Source organism: Dicentrarchus labrax, unplaced genomic scaffold, assembly GCF_905237075.1.
Source record: "Dicentrarchus labrax unplaced genomic scaffold, dlabrax2021, whole genome shotgun sequence".
In the NCBI taxonomy this organism is placed as follows: Eukaryota; Metazoa; Chordata; class Actinopteri; family Moronidae; genus Dicentrarchus; species Dicentrarchus labrax.
Genome location: NW_026136705.1, coordinates 5,437,152 through 5,461,553, shown reverse-complemented (window position 1 = coordinate 5,461,553; position 24,402 = coordinate 5,437,152). Strand labels below are relative to the sequence as shown.

General features: G+C 39.8%; 2 protein-coding genes across 4 annotated transcripts in view; one reads left to right on the top strand and one right to left on the bottom strand.

The window, feature by feature from the left end:
• LOC127364202 (myotonin-protein kinase) overlaps nucleotides 1–14,658 on the bottom strand; it is a 28,968-nt gene extending 14,310 nt beyond the window's left edge. For 2 of the 3 annotated variants that reach the window (XM_051401570.1, XM_051401572.1), the window contains exons 1-3: nucleotides 13,975–14,658; nucleotides 13,376–13,650; nucleotides 200–291 (exon numbers count right to left, since the gene is read on the bottom strand). In XM_051401570.1, the coding sequence (XP_051257530.1) occupies nucleotides 200–291; nucleotides 13,376–13,541 (258 nt within the window). In that variant the 5' untranslated portion in view covers nucleotides 13,542–13,650; nucleotides 13,975–14,658. The remainder of the gene's footprint in view (nucleotides 1–199; nucleotides 292–13,375; nucleotides 13,651–13,974) is intronic. The other variant, XM_051401571.1, reaches the window with a different exon arrangement.
• Nucleotides 14,659–15,674: 1,016 nt separating this feature from the next.
• si:ch1073-303d10.1 (protein LBH-like) lies at nucleotides 15,675–21,027 on the top strand. Its single transcript, XM_051401637.1, has 4 exons — nucleotides 15,675–15,903; nucleotides 17,962–18,040; nucleotides 19,051–19,307; nucleotides 19,845–21,027. The coding sequence occupies exons 1-4, from the start codon at nucleotides 15,878–15,880 to the stop codon at nucleotides 19,960–19,962; spliced, it is 480 nt and encodes a 159-aa protein (XP_051257597.1). The 5' UTR covers nucleotides 15,675–15,877; the 3' UTR covers nucleotides 19,963–21,027.
• The last annotated feature ends 3,375 nt before the right edge of the window (nucleotides 21,028–24,402 follow it).

Genomic DNA, 24,402 nt, shown 5'->3' with positions numbered 1-24,402 from the left:
ACAAGCACCCAAAACAACAGAAAAGAGCATTTTCTGTTGATGTTACAATTGATGGTCAGGATGATTGAGAAGAAAAGATGTTCAAATATGCAGTGCCAATGCAGTGTAAAAAAAACAACTAAATAAATAATTCAAACTCTTCTGGAAACAATTCTAATAAATACTACGTCAGAACCTGCTGGTTAATAATACTGCTCACCTCACTGAATGTGCCTCGGCCAATCACCTTCAGGATGTGAAAGTCTTCTCTTTTGATGCGAGTCCTCTTCACCTGCCTCACCAAGGGATCAGCTGTGATTGGAGGAGAGGAGAGAGAGAATATATGTGTTCCATAATGTAGCCTTAGATTAGAGCAGAAGGGGAATGGAGGTTTGCTGGTATCAGTGAGAGATATTATGCAGTGATGTTGTATTGATTTTAAGGCAGAAGGACAAATGTATTCCCCAAACCACTACTGACCTCTTCAAGTGGAAATTACCACTAAATCTGAGTACTGAGTTCCCCTTTTTGAAATGTCCACTGGGTAATTTTAAAGGACCAGTCTGTAGGATTTAGTGGCATCGAGCAGTGTAGTTGCAGATTACAACCCCCTCACCTCATCCTCCCCTTCCAAGCTTAAGGACAAACTACAATGGCCACAAAAACCATGAAAGGGCCTATCTAGATCCAGTGTTTAGTTTCTCCTTTCTGGGCTACTCAAGAAATATAGCGGCTGCCAGAAGAGGTTCTTCTCCCTCTGTAGATAACGGCTCATTGTAAAGTAACAAAAACGCTTACTCTACTATACTCTGATTTTAATCTAAGTCTAAATAATAAAATAACATTTGCTAATGGACATGACCATTTATATAATGACGCTGATTAAGTGTTTTCAAGCTGGATAAGGTGATGAGGTCAGGTGTGCACGGATCTGTGTGAATGATTTGATCTTCTGGATGTCCTAAACTGTGAAATGCTTTGCTGCTTTCTTTTTGAGATGTGGTCATTTCACTTTGGCTCTTTAATTACAGCAGCCTGCTAACAACTGTGTACATGCATACAGGCAGCTGCTCTGTGTCCTTCCAGTTGAACAGAAGATTATATTTGCCATAAAGGGAGTTCCTCTTCGACTGCATCGGAGTCGCTCTGTACAGCTAAAAATAGTAGCTATCATTTATGAATCAAGGCAGGTTTTCCAGTCCTTTATTTTTATTTTTCATTCCCCACCTCCTCACACACTGAGAGGAATGCAAGTGAAGCAGAGGCATAGTCTTAACTGTTTTTAGATGAGGAGTAAGAGCAGCGTCAGACACACACACACACACACACACACACACACACACACACACACACACACACTACTGTCGCCTCGGAGCTAAAGGAATCCTGAAGCAACAGGGCGGTCCTGTGAAAAGGACCCTTTGTCCACTGTGAACATGTACAGTGTCAGTAGACTGGGCCAGCCATGTGACTTGTGCTGCATCATAGTCTTTTACATAGAAACAGACAGATGAATAGACAGCATTTATTCTGATGTCACACAAAACTGAACTACACTTACAGAACATGACTGTATAAATCATTTAGTCTCATGATGGCAGGATGAAATAATAACTCCAGTGCGCTTCTATTCAGGTTCATAGAAGAATCTCCAAGTCTTAACACAGGGGAGAATAAAGCAGATCAGTCCTTAAAGGTCATAAAAATCAATATAACCTCTCAGATACTTGTAGCATGTTGCTCTGAGAAATCCGTAAAATCATCCCCAAATATATTCATCACAAATGAATATAGAATCTGATATGAAGTGTATTATGTATATCCAATTATTCTGATTCTAATTCAAACCTTAGGAATGTAAAGACATATCGCAAGGCAGTTAAATCATGATATAAATATGTGAAGATTCAGATTGATAAGGTGGAAAATAAATCACAATACTCTTTAAACAGCAGAGTGTGCTCTTCTACTCTCTACTTTTGGCTTGTTTGACGAACTACGTCACCCGCGTCAGTAGCTGTATCAAGGCGCAAAAACAGGGCGGTGGTAAGTGATTGAGGATGTACCTTACTGTTTGGAATTAGAGTCAGAAAGTGCAAAAGGTAAGAAAATAACTGTCAAAAAAATGGCATAAGATTCATTTTTACAAAGAAAAATAAATATAAATTGTGATATGTTTATACCCTACCTCAGAAATAAATATGGATTTATAAATCAATATTTAAAATATAAGAGAAAATATATATTTTGTGAATTTTTAAAATCTTCTTCAGTCTTAATTTTAATTTTTGTTCCAAAAATTTAAAGGAAAATCACATCATAGATATGATATGAAATGATTATGATGATTCAGTATTACTAATTGTATCAAATCTTGAGTAGGCTACAGCCATCAAATGTCCTTTCCCTAGCCACATGGTCAAGGTCTACTTGAGGCATCTGGAAACATTCAGCCAGATGGGTTTTGTAATCCCTCCAGTGTATCCTGGGTTCGAGGATCTCTAGAGCTGAGATATTGCTATCCCACATTAGACTCTTCCTAAGTCCTGCCTCTATTTGCTCTGTTCTCCAATAACAGTTGAGCAGGCCTTAGTCAGAACTTAGGTATACTTTCTTCTTTACTGTACTTTGAGGATAGCTAGGCTAATCTTCACTTCTTCCCCAGAGTTCTTGTGCTTTCTCGTCTCGCAGGTTCTCATGGATACTTTGCTAGTATCACTGATATTAGTGTTATTATTGCTACGGTTACTGTTGTTGCTGTTGTCACTGCTCGTTGTCCTCCATCATTGCTGTTGTCGCCGTCGTCGTCTTCTTCACGTTCATCATCATCAGTCACTACTGTTAGTGTAGTTGTTGCTACTGTTGTTGCTGTGCACCTGTCTGTCTGTTTGTCTGTCTCTCTCTCTCTCTCTCTCTCTCTCTCTCTCTCACCCCAACTGGTCGAGGCAGACGACCACCCACCGAAGCCGAAGGATCTATCCTAGGTTTCTCCCTCTTAAAAGGCAGTTTTTCCTTGCCCCCGTCGCCAAGTGCTTGATCATGGTGGTACTGTTGTAAGGCTGAGCGATTTTATCGATCCTGCGATATATATCGATAATTTGTTTCCCCAGAAAGTATAGATTTTTCAGCCGTGAGTATCGATACAATAAGTCCCATTCAAATCCCCTGTGTTCCGCCTGGCACTCTGCTCTCTGCCCATTTCCCCCATTCGCTTTGCAGGAAGAGCGATTAGGTCAGCCAGCCACTAGTGTCGCTGTAGAGCATTTCTAGCAAGTTACCCGTCTAGATACTCCCTTTACACCAGAGATACTCATTGCGTGGCTCGCGAGCCACATGCGGCTCGTCAAGCTTTAATTGGTGGCTCGCATGGTAGCTTATAACAATATGGTAACACAGCCAATACATTTTTTCAAATGCGCTACATAAATATACAGTGAACACTGCACTGCATTACACTTCTCCTTTCACCTTCATTAATGGTGTTTCCTAAAGGGGGCACTGTGAAACCTGGCAATGCAGCCTGCTTATGGCATTGTTTACATTTGACTGCAGTGCACGCTGGCAGCCAGGTTACGTCAGCTCCGCTAGTCAGCGTGAGATGCAGGCACAAAATGGATCGATTTCTAATAAAAAAAGGGGCAAAAACCAGCACAAAAACCAGACGGACAGACACACAACGTTGTAACGAATAGTGAGGAAGCTATACATATTGGATATATGGGTATACATATGTGTATGGGTGTGTGGGCCTGTGTAAATGTTTATATTTGTGTATGTGTGTGTGCGTGTAGTTCTCTGTGTGTGTGTGTGTGTGTGTGTGTGTGTGATGCCCATGGTTACTATATTACTATGGTACTCTAACTAATCATATTTTCTTCTCTTCACTAAACTACTTAAACATTTTATGTAAGTTGCCAAGCTATGGGATCACAGATAGGAGTTAGCATCAGGCCACCAGAAGGTGTGGGGAAGTAACTTAAGTTACTGGTTTATTTGAACATACTTCCTTAAGAAGGCTCGCGCCACATTCACTTCAAATTGGCTAGAGTAGTTTTGTTTTCATTTGTTACTATGGGGACTGGGCTGACCTTGATAACGGTTGTGGGGCGGACTGGGGTAGAGGGGAGGGGAGGGAAAGGAAGGCCATTCACTCAAATCCTACACATTGACAGCTGCACTGCTACAGATACTGTACTGATCACAAATTCCTGATGTATGATAGTTTAAACAATGACAGCAGAGGGATGAAGGGTCTCACATTTTCCAGCTGGAATGTACGCAGAGTAAACAACCCAGTCAAGAGAGGTAAAGTTCTGACCCACCTCAAGTCACTGACCTCAGACATTATGTTCTTACAGGAAACTCACTTGAAGAGTGGCTCGCATGGCAGGTTCAAAGCAAATTGGATAGGGGAAGTTTACCACTCAAACTTTTCATCCAAAGCAAGAGGTGTGGCCATTCTACTGAGAAAAGGTGTGCCCTTTTTACAGAAAAAAACAATCACTGACAAAGAGGGCCGCTACATTATCGTAATTGGTGAAATCCTCAACATTTCCCTCACTCTAGTAAATATATATGCTCCCAACATAGATAACCCCATATTCCTTCAGAAGGTTTTTTCCCTGATACCAGACATCTCACAAACACACTTGATAATAGGGGGCGACTTTAATACTGTCCTTGACACATATCTTGATTGATCCTCCACGAAGAGACTCCCAAGAAATGCCTCTAGTGAATTTTTAAATACGTTCATTAATAACACGAATGTACTGGATATATGGAGAGTGATGAACCCTTCAGGTAGGGACTATTCATTTTTTCACCTGTACACAACTCCTACAGTAGGATAGACTACTTCCTGGTGGACGCCAGACTCATACCGTCCACATTGAATGCTAAATATCACAGCATTGTGATTTCAGATCACAGCCCACTCACCTTTTCGTTGTATTTAGATCATGTAGATAAGCCGCACGCCTCTTGGAAACTGAATTCGCACTTACTCACTGAAAATAAATTTTGTGAATACTTAAAAGACCAGATTTCCTTATACTTTGAAATAAATGACAACCCTGATACCTTTCCCTCCATCCTCTGGGAAGCATTCAAAGCTTACATAAGAGGCTGTATCATCTCGTTTGAAGCTTCTAGGCGAAAAGAAAATAAGACCAAATTAAAAGAATTAGAAGATCAAATTAAATTACCTGACATAGAAAATGCACACTGCCCCTCTATTATATTGCACAGGAAAATAGCAACCCTTAAGTATGAATATAACAAAATTATCTCTGCGAAACTAAGTAAAGCAGTCCTCTATATGAGGCAAAAATATTTTGAATTTGGTGACAAACCACACAAACTATTAGCTAGACAACTCAGAAAAATGGAAAGTGACAGAACGATACACAAGATAAAAGCTCACAATAATACAATACTTACAAAGCCTAAAGATATCAATGACAGGTTTCTTGAATTTTATACTGATTTGTATACCTCAAAGACCACTTCAGACTCTGTAACTATTAATGCATTTTTAGACAAATGTGAGCTTTCCAGACTGAGCGAGGAAGATTGTGATTCTTTGAATTCTGACCTCACAATTTCAGAGGTTCGGAGCGCCATTGCCTCCCTAAAGAGTAATAAGACACCCGGCCCTGATGGGTTTCAGTGAAAACCTATCCCCTTACCTGTTAAAATTATATGAACATGCCCAGATACAGGGTAATTTACCTCCCACCTTAACTGAGGCTGTGATCACATTAATTCACAAAAAGGGGAAGGACTCACAAGAAGTAGGCGCTTATTGTCCTATCTCCCTCCTTAATGTCGATGGGAAATTATTTGCCAAGATACTGGCCAACAGGCTGAATCCTCTATTGGGAAAGTTAGTTCATATGGACCAGACAGGTTTCATGCCAAATAGGAGTGCTACTTTCAATCTTTGACGTCTTTTCAATATTATGTATACAAAGATAGGTCCAAGAAAACATTTGACCAGATTGAGTGGTGTTACTTATTTGAAGTTCTTAATAGGTTCAATTTCGGAAATAAGTTCCTGTCACTAATTAAACTGATTTACAAGAATCCCACAGCTCAAATCCTAACAAACCCAACAATACCCTCCCTGTGTAGCTTACATAGAGGGACAAGGCAGGGGTGTCCACTATCCCCTTTAAATTTTGCGCTGGCTATCGAGCCTCTAGCCCAATGTATCAGAATAGAACCCCAGATTTATGGATACTCCGCCAAAGACACAAATAATAAGATATTATATGCAGATCCTTTTATATATAACGCAGCCTCAAATTGCTATCCAAAATCTTCTGGACAAAATCAACCTGTTCTGGGACCTTTTCGGGTTATCGGATCAATTGGACTAAAAGCGTTTTAATGCCGGTCCATATGAGTAACTTACCACACCTAGATCATTTTCCATTTAAAGTTTCTTCAGAGAAATTTACTTATTTGGGGATAGAAGTGACAAAGCAGTACTCATCTCTATTCCAGACAAACTTCCCCCCTCTAATAGAGCGATTACAGACCAGAATATTATTCTGGGACATGCTCCCAATTTCTTTAATTGGGAGAATTAATGCTATAAAGATGATTTTCCTCCCGCAATTGTTATATCTATTTCAAAATATCCAACTTTTTCTAAAAAAATCATTTTTTAAACACCTAGATTCTTTAATAGTTCCTTTTCTGTGGGGACACAAGGTTCACAGAATAGCAAAAAACATCTCTGTAGGCCAAAGCCAGAGGGGGGATTAGCACTCCCAAATGTTTTGCTATATTACTGGGCCTCAGTGATTAAGATGTTTACCTATTGGTTTGACACGTCAATACCAATGTCTGATGGCTAATGCTGGAGCGGGAAGACTGCCACCCGTACTCTGTGGCCACGGTCCTACTAGCTCCGGCTGCGGTTAATAAGTCCCTGTATAATAATAATCCCATCATACATAGCATGATCCGTACCTGGAAACAAATCAAGACCACCTTTAATCTTCAACCAATCTCTCTTCTATTACCCATTGCTAGAAACCCCACATTTGCCCCCTCCAGTCTGGATGGAGCCTTTCCTACATGGAATGAGAGGGCTGTCCATTGTATTGGTGATTTATATGTGGGAGGCGTCTTTGCTTAATTCACACAACTACAGAGGAAGTATGAGCTGGGGAATAATAACTTCTTTCGTTACCTACAAGTTAGGGACTACATTCGGAAATACTTAAGAGATTTTGTGACTGAATCACAATCTAAAATAGATGACTGTCTGAAACTGTCTCCTAACGAAAGTAAATTGATATCCCACATCTATAATAATCTTTTATTAATAAGCTCCCCCTCGACGGAAAATTATAAACGTAAGTGGGAAGAGGAACTTGGTGAATCCATTCCAGGTGATTTATGGAAAGAGAGTCTTGAAAATATACATAATTGTTCAGATAACGCAAGACACTGTCTTGTCCAATTTAAAATTATACATAGGCTTCAATACTCAAAGAAAAAACTAAATAACATATACCCAGAGGTGTCACCTATGTGTGATAAGTGCCACTCCTCCGTAGCAACACTTCTCCATAGTTTTGCTCTACGCCCAAGGGTCCAATTGTTCTGGATCGATATATGTAACATTATGTCTGAGGTCATAAATACTTCAATCAAACCTGAGCCTCTGTTCATCATTCTTGGAATATCGGAGACCTTCAGGAAACTGAGTGTGGCACAGCAGCGTTTTCTCTCTTACTGTTTCATAATAGCAAAGATATTAATCCTCATTTTATGGAAGAGCACAACTGTACCTACCTCTAAGATATGGTTAGAGGATTTAACTAACACACTTCATTTGGAAAGGATAAGGTACACGCTGAAAGACAGGCTCAAACTGTTCAATAAAACGTGAAAACCCCTCATATCATACCTCAAAACTACAAATTCAGTACAGCAGTCTGCATCCTAGCACACAATATATGACAATTGTAATGGTTTTAGAGTGACGGGCTCTGCGAGGGAGGGTGGATGGGGTGGAGATACATGGGGAGGGGTTAGTCGGGCGGATGGGGGGTTGGGATAGTGTGGGGGATCGTGGTCAGCCTGGTGGTGTTCTTGCCATCGTTTTTGTCTTGTTGTTACTTGTCTTGTTTTGCTTTGCCTTGTTTAGCCTTTAGTTTATTACATTTTTTGAATTAGTTATAAACAAGATTCTCAGAATGTGCAAGTGAAATGTATGTTAAATTGTATGCTTTAATAAAAAAACGTTTGAGAAAAAAAAAATTAGAAGAAAATTAAAATTTGGGAAACACTGATATAGAGTATGGAGTAAAGTATAGAGAGCCCATGTTAGTGTGGATGGATGGCAAACAAAAACAGCACTTTCACCCAGGAGACTGCTGTTTAAGTCTTGTGTCACACCAAAAGTTGACTTTACTCTGGCGTGAAAACGGGCTGAAGGATCTGCTGGTTTCTCTCATTTATATTAATGTAAACTAAGTATATCTAAAAGGTTTTTACCACTGGTTGGACAAATCTAGTAATATGAAGACATCACCTTGGCTTCTGGGAAATTGTGCGCTGCAATAGATTCATCAGTGGCATGGTTCTGGGGATGGCAGTGTCTGTTAGACCATTACTTTGGTCAAGATTGAAATAGCTCAACAACTATTGGATAGATTGTCATGAAATTTAGTTCCGACATTCATCTTCCCCTCAGGATGAATTGCAATCACTTAAGTGATGTCTTGTGAACTTTTCATGGCCATGATCGCATCAACATTTTTTTCCATCAGCCTTGGCTGCGCCTGTGGGTCAGTTTTTACGCTGCTGCATAAGCAACTATTTATTGTTGTTGTTTCTGTGTTAAAGGGAGGAGAAGTAAGAAGACATATAACTTTAAAGCATTATTTCCCTTGCCTGTGATGCTTCTATCATCCTTGCCAGCTGTGTCGAGCAGATTCAGTCTGAGGCTCAGGCCTCAAGCCCAGCTAAAGCCAGAAATCTGCTTCATCACGACCAACTCTGACACTTGAGCCCCTTTCCCGGACACATGGTGTGGTTAAATTTGGAATGTCCCACTCACTGGGGACACATGATAGCCCCCCCAAATCCCCACCCCGCGCGTACTGGACAATACTATAGTTACAGTCACAGTCACATGCATAGATAGATTTCATCAGTAATAGAGTGAGAATGGATGGAGTGAATATTGAGGGGTGACGTCAGGCTATAGGCCGCATTTATGAGCCATTCAGCGTGTTTATGTGTGTAATGATGTGTGTAATCGTCTATAATTTATAAAAATGTCAGAAAGACACCATCTAAGATAATGACCACTAAATCTAAGTAGTGAATGTGTACCTTGTGTCTGCCATTGACTCATGGTGGTCTTAGTGACATGACACCAGTGGAAAAGTCACTGAGAGGTTCACAAGGGATGGTAGAAAATTAGCGAGCGTTCAGAGAGTGTTGCCTTTCATGACCTTGGAGCGGGCTAAGCATTCATACACATGTATTCTGAGTCATAACGCAGAGGTTACTGGGGGAGGTCTGTGTGGTCGCACAGCTCAGCTCTGAATTTCTCTTCACATCCTGTACCCAAAACTGTGAGGCTAATTCAAGAGGTCTTGACACTGTAATCCCTGGAAAATAATTGCCTGTTGGTCAGTCTTCAAATGGAATTCAATTCAATTTTCAACTCAAGAATGAACTCCTTATAACATTTACAGAGACCCAACAGTACCACCATGAGCAAACACTTGGCGACGGGGGCAAGCAAAAACTGCCTGTTAAGAGGCAGAAACCTAGGACAGACCCTTCGGCTCTAGGTGGGTGGCATCCAGTGTGGGTTTGGATGAAAACTGATTGATTGATTGATTGATTTTGTCCAGATGAGTACCCTTACTTCTTATTTAGTACCACCACCTCTGGTGTACCCACCACTGAGGTCACCAAGGTATGGACCTATTTTCTCCTAGGGGTAGACAATAGAAGTCTTTGCCTAAATTGCCCAAAAATAACTATGTTGATGCTTTGATGCCCCAAACCCCCACTAGCAAGTTCACTTTTTGTACCTTGGTATTTCTAAAACCCTGCATATAGCAATGTTAGTGAGGTACTCCTAAATGCCTGCCTGAAAAACTAAAACTTTTAAGTTAGGACTAAAATTACTTATATTTTAGTCTAACTGCTTTCCCTAAGGTTTCAAAGTTAAATTACTAATAATTATAGATGTTAGTGGTGTTCCAATACCATTTTATCTATTCAATACAGACCAGAATTTTGCGTTTGACTTTGTTGCTACACGTTAGTTCGTTAGATCAAAACTTTGCTATCTTGAGGAAAAATAAGCGAATGGGACAGTGCTGAGAAAGTAAACTGTTAGTCGCTGCACTTTTCCTTTGTCAGAAAATCAAGCAGGCCCCATTATGAGTAACATAGTTAGAGTGGGCGAACGGAACTGACTCTGACCAGGACTACATACGATGGGTTCAGGTGGGGAAGAGAGGGGAGCCAGTTTGTTGAGAGTTGATTTGTAGGTAACAATATAGATCATCCATTGTGTTAACAAGTCTGTGAGAATTTGTTTTTGTGTAGTTGGAAGTGATTTATTCCATGTTTTGAACAATGACATTTGAGAGATGATTATACTATGTTAAAATAAATGAACTAAATGTTCAGTCTCCGTGCTGGTTGTTCCGACACATTCAGAATCATTACTGCTTTTACCATCATCATTTAACATAATCATATAAAAAAGAACATTCGACAACCAGACGACTATTGTCTTTAATTACCAACTACAAGTCTAGAAAATATTTAGTTGGGGACAGCCCTAGAAAATTCTAAACTAACATGTTGAATTGTCTGACCAACACTCTAAAGACCCAATGATATTTTGGAGAAAATAAATCTTCATTTGAGAACCTGGAATGTAAAATTGTGGAACAGTAGCTTTCTGTTGATTGTTTACTGGTCTCACTGTTTGTTTCACATATAAATCAATCTGATAATGTAGCAGTATAGAAACCAAAAACAAATGCACTGTTTATATCTCAGTGAGAACTGCATATCCATTCGGGGAGCACATACTATGACACACTATGCTCTGATGCCCACTCTACATTCTGTAAAATCCCATGGAGACTTGTTGCTTGGACTATTTCAGCAAGAACTGGAAAAACAGAAAGATCTTAGTTGAGGATATTCTAAATAATGTAAGTGCACCAGCAGGGTGGCTGGTGATGGATAGATTATGTTTCAACTGGAAAGATTCCGAATGAGCATATGTGCCCTCTCAATTAGCTTCTGTGCAGCTCATTTGTAATTGACCCTGATGGCATGATGGTGTGTGCAGATTTACTAAGGAAATCAATAAACTATGATATCATAAAAGTGCTTTTAATTTGTAGTTTTTCTAGTCATTTAGGAAAACACTTTGGTCACTTTGGGGTCAGAACCACAGACACAATTTCCTGTAATCACTTTTAAAGTTCAGTATTATTAAAAATTATATTTTCCAATTTGATGTGATTAATTTATCATCCCAAACTTCAATCAATAGTCCCAACTTCATTATTAAGTAACAGTGTGAACTTCATTCTTAACGCAAATGTTTATGTACAGTATGAATGTGTTTGACAACTTATTCATTTATTAATTTAAGTAGAAATGTCATCAAGTACTACAAGTGCCCTGGCAATCAGAAAACCTAAAGCACCATTTGACCACATAGGCAACACACTGCCTACAGTTTGGGTAAGAATAATTACAGTAACAGTAAACAGACACAATATTTAATCGTGACAATGGTTTAAACAAATCTTGGCTGTGTTTGGAAAACTGCAGTCTGTTTCAGTTGAAAAGGCTGAAGTCACTATTGACATATTATTGGATGGGTTATGATTTTAAGCAGTAATATTAAGTAACTTGAGGTTGTATTTACAGTGATTGTAGAGAAGTGGCTTGTCCCTCTGATCAATCTAAGAACCCTTCTGCTTGACCCAAAAAAAAATCTGGGAGAAAAATCTCCCCAAACAACATATGTTTACGTTCAGGTGACAAAGTTCTCTTGCGGGTTGTACCAATAACTTGTCCGCCGAGACAAAGGAGGAAGTAGTGTGACATTGCTATTAAGCTGTAAAGTCCACAGAGGGAGGTTAGGGTTGCTGGATGGATCAACAAAACATCAGACTGTAACACAGGAGAGTTTGTTTTGTGTTTCCTACCAACAGGCAAACATCAGTTTCTTTTAACCATGACCATGATGATTCTCAAATCTTAACTGTCATCTCTCCCAACCTGTTTTCTGCTCAAACCTAACTAAATCTAAACCATAGCTGTGTCCGATCAGAAACCAGTTTTACTTTTCTAACAACAATTTATAAAAGTTTTAGAAGTCACAGACAAATGATGTTGTCCTGCCAATAGGGGCGCCAAACCCAAAAAACAGACACAACTTCCTGCCTTGGTACTGACATTGGCATTGGCTGTAAATTGTGAGCTGCAGAGTCATACATTATGAATGTAATTCATAGGATAGCAGGTTGTTAAAATCCACAGCCTGTAGAACTTCACCTGACTGTGCTATGTGGTTTTATTACACAGAAACATCTGGGAAGTCGTCATTGCAAACTGTTTGGAAAATGGCAGGCATTTTCAAAAAACACTCGGCAGGTGATTGATCAATCTGTCTATCAGAGCAAAAACATCTTTTCAATGGAGGAAAGCATTCAGTGTCGTTCTTTGCTTTTCTTTCAATGAAGAAATACTCTCCAGTTCTGATAGAACTGATGCTAGTAACAGACGCTAACCTTTATGGGAGCCACCATTGTTGTAAACAGCTTCTAGCTGTGTCACACCTAGCACCCAACCCCCATAGCTACCAGTACTATCTCGTAGGATGCATGCAGGATGATGTTTTAGGAATACCAAGGTCCAAAAATGTAACCAAAACCTGTACACAGTACAGTACTGGCCCATTTCAGACAATGAATGGCTGTGGTCGCTTGGTCAATGTGTGATGAGTGGTTGCCAAGGAACATTTATTGTTGATAGCAGGAAGAGTAATTTAGGTCAGCATGTTAATATTTAAAGGAAATGATATGGGTGTAGTTGTCAGGAATTCCCCAGTGGCGTTGCGTGTCAGTCAAGCAGAAGTAGAAGAACTTGGTACATAAAAGAAAACACACACACACACACACACACACACACACACACGCACACCCACCCACACACACACACACACACACACACACACACACACACACACACACACACACACACCCGCACGCACGCACGCACGCACACACACACACACACACACACACACACACACACACACACACACACACACACACACACACACACACACGCCTAGAAAGAGAAAAACACTCACCCCATTGCAGGAAACCAGAGACATACTTCTCCCTTGCAAAGGGAGAAGAGTAGAACTCCTGGTAGACGCCCACCAGTAGATCCAACAGGGTCTGGAGCCCAACAGGTCCAATGGTTGGGGGGCCCTCGGCCAGGTCAGGTGCACCAAGGCCAGGGCCCGTCGACATGACAGCCGGTATCTGAGGGGTCCCTTTGGTTTAGAGTTGCAGTGAAACCCTGGTGTCCATGGTGGATTTAGAATGGAAATGTTCCTCTACCTCTGGGTTTACAGTGGCTCTGGTTGGTGTATTGACAATTACATTTACAGTAACAACTCACCCTCACTATCTTTTTCGGACTGTAACTTCCCCCCCCCTGCCCCCCCAGCCAAAACACACAACACACACACACACACACACACACACACACACACACACACACACACAGGCTCTCTGGATGTCTTTCTGGATAACCCCACCCCCTGCCCCTTCTGACCGGCTTTTTCTTCCTACCTACTCTTTATCACAGTACAGGAGTGTACAGGAGTTTTTCTATGCAAACATCCTCTTTTAACATTTAATGCTCCCTCCTCTTCGCTGCTTCTAGTTGATTGTCACTTACGTCCTGCTTGTCATTGTGTGTCAGTCCCCTTCTCTCTCTCTGTCTGTCTCTCTCCTTATTCTTCTCTCCCCACGGGTGTGCAGCATCTGTCAAGCCTGCAATTTCTCCAGCCCTGACTCCAGACCTTTTTTGGTGTTTGAGTCTCCCTCTCCCTCTCTCCCCACTCCCTCTATTCAAAGTAATCCAAACTTACTGCTACAACAGTGAAACAGAAAAGCATGTACATGCTCTGAAATAATTCCTATTTTTCATCGGTCACCATTCTTTGTTATTACCTGTCCTTGTTTGCTTTTCTTCACTTTTTCTTCCCCCTTTAACAGAGCGAACAGGAACCACTGACCTGAATCAGCGTTAGCTGTTGCTGTTACATGCAGTCATGTTTTGAATAGTGCAAATCTCTTATTTTGTCAACCGTCCAAGAATCTTTTTTACTATCCCCACTGTCTAACTCTTCTCTCCCCTCTGTCACCCTTCTCAGTCCTCCTCCTGTCACGTTTCTCCCTCACTCACTCTTTGTCCAGGATGCAGCAGAGTTTGTTTCCCCTCACCCAAGCTCACCCATTTTGAAAGTCCTTCACTCTCCGTCTGTTTATCCGTTTATTATGTCTGTCCCTCTTTCCTCCTCTCCTGCAGTGTCTGTAGCTCTCTGTACTTCTTTTCACTCTCTCCTCTTTCTCCTCCCCAACTTTTCTGTTTTGGCGTTTCAAGCGAACTGCCTTCTTCCTCTTTTATCTTTATAAATACACCACAGCTGCCACACACTGCAGTCTTCAACTTTTAATCTCTCCATTTTTATAGTAGTTTACAATGCATTTTCTACATCAAACTAATGCTCCGTGCTTCCACATGAGAGTGATTATTTTATTTCAGAATAGGCCATAGTGTGGAAATTAAGCATACAGTATGTTTTGTGTTACTAATCACATGATGAGAGAGATAAAGTTATCTGTTGTGAAAAAAGTAAGCAACTGAAAAGTAAAAATTAGACTAATTACATAAGTTATTTATTTACACAACTTAAAATAATTGTGGTTTTCATACTAATGCTATTATGCTCTTATAAGTTATATACACACATCAGGCATAACATTATGACCACTGATAGTCACAGTACAGACGACAGCACTACAACAAAGGTGATAGCACCTCCCGCTGGTCAGACTATATAAAATGACTCCTGTGGCTGCAGCAACAACAGCGGAACACCCCATGTGGGCTATAATTAGACAGACTGATTAATTTAAGTCAGTATAGGTATATAAAAATAACTTTAATTTTGACTGCATTACCAGTTAGCGGTGGAGTGTTTGCACATGCACCACACACTAAACTAAGCTCTGATCCCCAAATAATGCAGAAAATCATGTTTTTAGACTTGACTAGAAACCCACAATCCTCTTTGATTCCCTATTAGGTAGCCTTATCTGGGAGTTTCATAATCTACCATGGAATCAGCAACTCTGTTCAATGATAAGTTATTTGGGGGAAAGCCTCTGGCATTAATCACCATGTAAAATAATCTCCAAGATGTGATGATGAATGTGTGCGCATGGGACAGCTCTCCTGCGAATGTGTGTGTGCGAGGCCCCGTGTTTCTGTACACTCACATGTTACATTCAGACTTTGTCTGTAATTGAAGGTGACACTAAGCCTGTCAGTTTGGAAAGCAGGTTTGCACGTCAGTCCGAGTGTGCTGTGTTGTGTGCGTCACTAAACAGTAAACTGTGGGAAAACCGGTGGGGGGCTAAACCTGTGGCTGGGAGGAAGAAGGAAAGGAAAGGAAACTGACTGACAGCACAACGTGGTTGACTTTTGAAGAGGAATAGTACGGCTCAGAACCATTTTTGTAAAAGAAGACATCCGGAATACCTTCTTGCTTTAGGTCCTTTAAGGCCCACTAAAGATGAGCTGTATTCCTGCCTCACACAGGTAAGCCACTTGATTAAATACTAAATCACTAGAGAAGAAGAGAGATCAATTTTACACAATAGTCAAATCTCCATAGCTGTGATAAATCCAGTGTATCATATTGTCGGAGTGCGATGGTAAAGATTATCAGATAATTTTTTCAAGGGGTTTCTGATACCTGAAACTAAATTTATCCAAATTCTGATACACACCAACATCCTGGGATCATGTCAATCAGTGCCCCAGTTTCAACAGCTCCCTATACAGTAGGTGCAATTAGTATAGTAATAGAATAGTGGTGTTAAAGCACCAATTGACTCCTATTAAGTCTACATAAATAAAAAAAAAAAAACAATTGGTGATTAAAGACTGTCCAACATAAACACTGGCAACTCCTTATAGATGTAAATAAAATGTCTGGTCTGGCCAGGTCTGGTTTTTCACCTTACAGGTAGAACCGGACAAAAGTGTATGATAATTATTATCCTATCTCAGGCCTATGCTTTCTTTTCCACCTACTCTCATCCTCACCCCATCCTCGGAGTTGAGGAGTCGGTAGTTTAAGCCTGTTATGTCATTAAGTGCTTACCTGCAGATTACCTCCGTCCTCCCTTCTTCCTCATCCCTACACTTGCTGTCAACACTTCCCACTGTTTTTGCATTGGAACATGTCTCAGTGAAACATATGGCAACACAGTCTCCCATCCAGCAGTACCTGTGGAGCTGAGAGTTGAAAATCCCTGAAATTAACCTGTTTATCATGGGTCGCATCAGACTTTCACATTTGTACATCTGTATGTGGGCGTTTACACAAAAATCGATGCAGTGTTTGAGAATCCATACAATACCACAAAACAAAACCGTGATACTCAAGTGTGTCAGTATTTTCTTACACCTCAAGTAGAAACATGGCGATTCAACAGCATACATACATACATCAACAGAAAGCGACCTGCAGCATCTGTAGATAAAAACAGCTCATCATTCAGGTAATTATACACTAATGAATATTATAGTCCATTTCTGACAATAGATCCTTCTAAATGTTACACACTGGACCTTTAACATAATACAAGTATTACATTTTTTAAATATTAAAGTTATCATCAATATGGTCCCCACAGTTCCATTTGATCAAACTCTGCCCCAGTGACTTCAATACTAATCACTGTTGAGTCAGTGTGCAGGGTTTAGTGAAGACACCTTTGTGGACATTCTCCAAGACAAAAGTGAAATCTGCTATGAATGAAATGTTTGGACCACATTTGTTCAATATTGTTTAGCTTTCATTGATTATACATTCTTAATTTAGGATAAATAATCGGTATTTGAGTTCCTTCGATTGAACACGTGTTTATATCATACTGTACTTTGAACAGTCAGGATTTATATGAAGTGTTTTGTCCTGTAAACTTGGTAACACTTATAAACTACCTGTAGTCTGACTTTCCATTAAGTATTTACTGTTTTAACAACTAGTTGAGATTCCTTAACCACTGCGGTTTAAGTTTGGTTAGGTTACGGCACAAAAGAACATCTTGGTTAGGGTATGTTCATGAATTGTCACATATTCTATAGAAAATCTCCTATAATTTAATATAGAACATTTACAGACAAATGTTGCAAGTGTTACCCAAAGCTTTTTTTACATTTAAGTGTCACAAAGACAACCTTTATAAGGAGTTCAGTCTAGACCTGCTCTATTTGAAAAGTGTCCTGAGATAACTTTTGTTATGAATTGGCGCTATATAAATAAATTGAATTGAATTGAATTAAACCCTTACACGTAGCCTGAGCAGTATTGTTCAACTCAGCTTGGTTCCAGTGTGACCTGTATTTTGTGGTTATTGTGAAATGGTTTCTTGTTTCTAGTTGTAGTTTATATTGTAAAGATCAGCAGATACAGTTCTTTTGTATCTTCCCTTCAATTCAGTGTAGACTAAGGTAAAGAAGGAAAATCTTTGGATTCTGTAATGCTGAAATTGAATGAGCCAATATTGTTGAGCCTGGATAATATACACTCTACTGACAAAATATACCCAGATTGACCCAAAATGTGTTTTGTGTGTGTTTTTGCAGTATGAGCACCATTCTCAGTCAAGTGGAATCTCAGTTGGAGGAGAGTCCAGTTCAGAGGAGAGGGAGCAAAGCCTACCAGGTACAGCTGACATCTTTAGCTCACTCTTGTGCAGTGACCTGCTTACATTGCCCTGGTTAAATAGGATCACCTGTCTTCACATGTAGGTGATTTGTTTGTTTGAAAGCTAAGTAGGTAAATTTATAGGAAATAATTGTTTGTCATATTTGCTGAAACTTTCACTATATCTTGACAGTAGTACGTGAGACAGATAAACTGTGAAAAATCCCCGTTGCTCTAAGGGCCGATATAGAAAATCATTCCTCACCACTGCAATAAGACTTTCTAATAATAACTGACTCTTAATCAGCTGCTACAACATTATAATTTCCCTTCGGGGATAAATAAAGTATTTCTATCTATCTATCTATCTATCTATCTATCTATCTATCTATCTATCTATCTATCTATCTATCTATCTATCTATCTATCTAAAACAACCAATCAGAGCTAAGAAAGATATAAAGATGCTTGATGGGACGAGAACTTGATTTTTTCAGATTCTCGTGTACTACAGGATATAGTGAAAGTTTTAGGTTATATTTATGGATTATTTCTCTGACATTTATAAGGTTTATTTGGATGTGAAGTGATTCTATATGACAGCATGGCCTCAAATATGAATATGGGTTTTTTCCTAACCTCAAGTTTGTATTGTTTTTTCCCGCCAACTTTAGACTAGACATAACTTCAAGATCCCCTCCACATGTATAATGCCCTTTCTACAAATAGTCTACTTGGAGCAATCTTTTTTTTTTTTTTTCTGCAGGAAAAAGTATAATTTCCACATTAAAATCCTTAAAAAGTCCTACTCCTTCTACCTCATTAAAAATTCAAGAATCTAGGACTATACAAATGTTCATTTCTGAAGTTTTCCTGCTGGACACAAGATGTCTCCTACTTTACTGTAAAGTCCATTCTCAGTGGATGTGCAATGGTGGCTTCAAGTTTCTTTTTTAAATAAGACCTAAATAATTAAGCCTACTTTTGAAGACAAATGTAAAGCTTTATAAATCTCCTCCCTGGTCCAGATCTTCCCTGAAGCTAACGTGAATGAAGAGTCAGACTCAAGTTCCTATCCTGAAGACTTCCTATACAGGAGGGAGCGCCTCCCCTCTATCGTTGTGGAGCCGACGGAGCACAGCGAGCCGGAGAGCGGGGAGCTGCGTTGGCCTCCTCGATGCTTAATGAGCAACAGTGTGGAGGAGGAAGAGGAGGACAGCAGTGCTGATCACACAGAGGGCTCTATGGATGGAGAGCAGCTGGAGGACGTGGGGATAGAAGAAGGGTAAGGCCCAGGGTGTCATAAACTCTCCCTGCACACTCCAACCACAGTATGTCAGGGGTGAGAGACAGCATTTTGAGTCATATTGAGAATTACTGATTGATGCTGACTATATGATATTTTGTGTCACTGTGACAGAAAATCTAGATACATTTCATCCAGTGTTACAGACACTATTATCATTTTATCTGTCTTTTTACTATCGGTGCAATAAAAACTGGCCCTTTAGACAGTAGCACATGTGACTATGCGGTTCCTCTGGCTCATTTTAGCATGCTGGTTGCTTTCATTCAGGCCCAGTGGATTTTTACAAATGCCATCAGCAACACTAGGGAGAGCCAGAGGAACCTGATTTTTCACAAACTATCTGTCTCATGTACTACTGCCAGGATATAGTGAAAGTGTCAGCAAATATGACAAAAAAAAAAATTTAATAAACAATTACCTACTGCAGCTTTAAAAAAACGTTACAAGTGAGAAGTGTATGCAGACTTTTTACATTCTAACCTAATAACCTCACCATGTCTTTCCATTTTGCAGCCCAGTTGCCAGAAAGTGTTCTATTGGACCGTCTCAGAGTCAACTGTCCCTGTCACGGCTGACCCCACCTGCCTCCCCTACCCCCCCTGAGGCTGTCCCACCCTGCCAAAGGAGCTGAAGCACAGCTGAAGTTCACCTGAACTGTGTGCAACCTCTATTAAAGTGTAACCTCTGCATGTCTGACTAACCCATTAAAAGAGAAACTCCCTTTGGGTAGGTTAAGATGCGTGTTACTATACATGTAAAATCTTTGGACAAAATAAGGTCCATTTCAAATACTAATCTGATTTCAGCACTGCCATTTTTGATTGAAACCTCTAATTTAAAATAATCTGTTGTTAACTGCTGCACTTTGCTGCTAGTGTATCGACAGTATACTGAAGCAACAACCACCAGGGCTCTGATCTGATCAGGTCTGAGGCAAGACATAGGCAATGCAGTAACATAATCGTGATTCATATTTGATCATCACTGCGTAGTTTAACAGTTTGATATGAGTTTGGTGCATTGCGCTCAATGGACTCAATGAGAATGACCTGTCAATCAAGTGTATGAAGGTGTAAAATCCTTTTTGATGGAATTTAGACCACGTTGGGACACTACAGCTCTAAATCTAAACCCTAATCCTTGAAAAGATTTACTGCAACAGTTATAATGAGCTTATCCATGGATATACGTGTGTAGACCTATCAAAACATTCAAATTCATTCAGGAAAGTTACATTATTGACAGATGCAATATTGATCGCTTGTGTAACACACTATATAACAATTACAGGGATTAGATTCCATTCTTTCCTGAAATGCTGCTGAATATATCAACAATGCTTGGTGTGCTGCTTTTACCTCCAGATAGGAGAAAACATCTTCATACATTCTGAGTATCCACAAATATTACAAAACATTTTAGAAATTTAAATGCACCCATTATATATGCGTCATGTACTATGCTTGCTTTGTTGACTGATAATGGTGAGGATCCTGAATATGATGAATTATTAAATAGTACATGCTGCTACAGAGTTGAATCCAGACGTTGCTACTGATATGAGAAACCACTGTAGAACTTTTGTATTGTGTTTCTGTGTAATTATAACTGTGGTGATAGCTATATACTATGCACCTTTTATGTACTGCCAGGTCAGACCGGATGAGTATTTTACCACAATAAAGTTATATTTCCACATGGTTCTCATGCAAAAGTTCATTATATGAATGTCTGCCCCAAGAAGTGCAGAAAGGGTATTGACTGTTCGGACTACATAGAGGTCTACCATGACCTGGAAAAGGGGGCCTTCATAGAGCTGCACAATATGGTAAAAACTTAATTTTACAATTTGCATATTTCACTCGGCCATATTGTGATTTCAATACTACTGCATTAAATTGTGCAGCCCTAGTCCTGCAGCAGTGACATCAAACCAAAGTAAAACCTGCGCGCACACAAAAATGAAAGCAGCAGTTTGTTTGTTTGTTGTGCCTAGCTGTACTGTCCTGTCTTGCTAGCAGTCAGGCAGCGGATATAGAGGGGTGGCATGAAGGCAGTAGCCACCCCATTTTGGCGTCAGATATAAATGGTAAATGGACCTGTACCTGTATAGTGCCTTTCTAGTCTTCTGCCCACTCAAAGCGCTTTTACACTACGTGCCACATTCACCCTTTCGCACACATTCACACAGTGATGGCAAAGCCCATCAAACAGAAACTAATGCATTCATACACGTTCACACACCGATGCACAGCATCGGGAGCAATTCAGGGTTCAGTGTTTTGCTCAAGGATACTTCGACATGTGGCACCAGGAGCTGGGAACCAACAACCTTTCCGATTAGGGGACAACCCGCTCTGCCTCTGTGCCACAGCCGCCCCACACCTGAAAATAGGAGTCATTGTGTTTTTGTTACCTTAGAATGAGATGCTTTATCTATAGACAGAGGGAAGATGCTTAACTTGAACTACATGCAGATGATACTGCGTAATATAATGAAAATAACTAGCCAACAGCAATAAAATAGCATCACTAATGAACAGCAGTGAAATAGAAATCCAGCGTACATGGATCTCTCAAGCTCAAACAGCATACTGAGTCTTTGCAGCTACATTACATAAGCTACATTAGCAAGGCAGATTTATAATTTTAAGAACCTAGATGACTCTTTGACCTGGTCATTGTAAAACCATACACAACCTGTTGAAGAAGCTATTATATGCATATCACCCTTTAACCCTGTTTCTTACTACACTTTATGTCCAAGTAAACAGCGGGATGTTGAGACTTCACTGAGCAGCCAAGGACATGATAAGACCCATTGTCACACCACACTATTTGTTTGTTTCCCTTGAATTCAGGGATGTGTAACTGTGTTAGAGTGACGCTCCAACAGGGATAAAACGATACTGCCTCTTCAAATCTTCTCTCTTTCAAGCGTCCATATACGAGAGTGCATGAGGGGTGCATTGAAGAAACTTTACAGAAAGGCAAGATCATACTTTGGCCTTAGCTTTATGTAGTGAAAAATGCTGGCTGATTCTCTGCCAGTGGCTACATAGCTGTGCAAGCCTCAAAAGTATAAGAATTGAACCATATTATGACACATAACTATAAGTAATACAGTGGACTACAAGCGAACAATTAGCAAACTTGCACTACAACCATGAAAAAATATACTCTTTCAGTCATTTGCGCTAGACACTCTCAGACCAGATGACAGATGTAAGAATGAAGAGGTAACATCTGTGATGTCCACAGCTTTGGCAAAGAAAGTAAATCTAGGTTTAGATCTTAGCGCCCCAAAGTCCATTTGAAGTGAGGCAGAGTTCTGGTAGGGAGAGACATAGCAGGGGACAACTGACAATAAGTCACTCACAGCTACAGTTTTGCCTAATGCCTAAAATTCAGTATTGGGCGAGTAAGCATGTCAGCGCACCATTCTGATGCACAGAATTTATTATCCGGGACATAGTTGAATGTGAGAACCTGTGTCTTTTTCACATTCAATTTATAGCCTGATAATAAACCAAAGTCCTCAAGTGTTGACATGAGTGCTGGAAGAGACTCAGTGGGTTGCGTCAGATATACCAATACGTCATCCGCGAATAATGCTATTTTTTGTTCATCCCCCTCTATGTCTACACCTTTAATATCTTCGTTTTGTTTTATCCATTGGCTCAGAGGTTCCAAATAGATAGCAAAGAGGAGAGGGCTAATTGAGCAGCCTTGACGACATCCACGTTCTAGTATAAAGGAGTTTGAGAGATTTCCATTGACCTTGATCCTAGCTGTGGGTTTATTATAGAGAGATTGAATAGTTTTAACAAAAGTTTCATGGAAACCAAATCGCTCCAGCATCATATACAGGAAATCCCACCTGACAGAGTCAAATGCCTTTTCTGCATCCAGTCCCACTATTATTGCTTCTAATCTTTTTTTGATTATGTTTTGCATTACATGTAATGTGTGCCGAATATTGTCCTGTGTCTGTCTTTGTTTTATAAATCCAGTCTGGTCCTGGTGAATTATATCTGGCAGAATTGTTTCTAAACATCTGGCTAGGATGGCAGTGAATAGTCTGTAGTCTTGGTTAAGAACACTCACTGGTCTATAATTAGAGCATTCCAATTTGTCCTTTGCTTCTTTTGGAATAACTGAAATGAAGGCTTCCTTCCAGGAGTTCGGTATTTCTCCCTTTTTCAGTACCCAGTTAAATGCATCTTTCAGCAGGGGGATCAATGGTTCCTGAAGCACTTTGTAAAACTCAGATGTATATCCATCCGTGCCTGGAGCCTTGTTTGTCTTCAGCTTTGAAATTGCTAAGTTGACTTCTTCAGTTGAGATTTCCTTGGTCAGAGCTGAGTTCTGGTCCTAAGTTACTCTTGGCAAATTTAAAGAATCTAATAATAAGAGTATTTGATCCTTATTATTTATGTCTGGTTGAGAATAAAGATTTTTGTCAATACAATTATGTATCTCTTCTGTCTTATATTTTGTCGAATTAGTAAATGGATCCCTGATTTTGTAAATATAAATTGCCATTTGCTTTTTTAACCTATAGGCCAGCAGCTTTGTAGACTTACTTCCTGTTTCTTAATACCTCTGTTTCAAGTACATCATCTTTTTTTTTAATCTCCTGTGCTAGGATGTCATTTATTTCTGTTTTAACCCTTTTGATTTCTTGGTTTATTTTCTCATCCACTTTATTTTTGTGTTGTTTTTCTAGTTCCTTAAGATCTGATTCTAGTTTATTGAGTTTTTCCTGTTTTTGCCTTTTTAAATATGCTGATTTAGCAATTAGTTTCCCTCTAATAACAGCTTTACCCGCATCCCACAGCACAGATGGAGACACCTCAACATTATCATTCTCCCTTACATACGTCTGAATTTCCTTAACCAATTCCTTCATTTGTCCTTTTAGAACATTTATGTTCAGCCTCCACAGGGTTGCTTTTGTTTCTCTTGACATAGCTAAAGTCAAGTGTCGTGTAACAAAATGATCTTCAGGACATAAGACAAACAACTTCTCTCAGTTAAGAATTTTATTTAGAATTGTATAATTAAAGGG

Bases quoted from the DNA above. Each gene is read 5' to 3' on its own strand.
- si:ch1073-303d10.1 (XM_051401637.1), top strand. From the start codon at position 15,878: ATGAGCTGTATTCCTGCCTCACACAG. The intron at 15,904-17,961 runs GTAAGCCACTTG...GTGTTTTTGCAG, and splicing joins TGTATTCCTGCCTCACACAG to TATGAGCACCATTCTCAGTC. The intron at 18,041-19,050 runs GTACAGCTGACA...TCCCTGGTCCAG, and splicing joins GAGGGAGCAAAGCCTACCAG to ATCTTCCCTGAAGCTAACGT.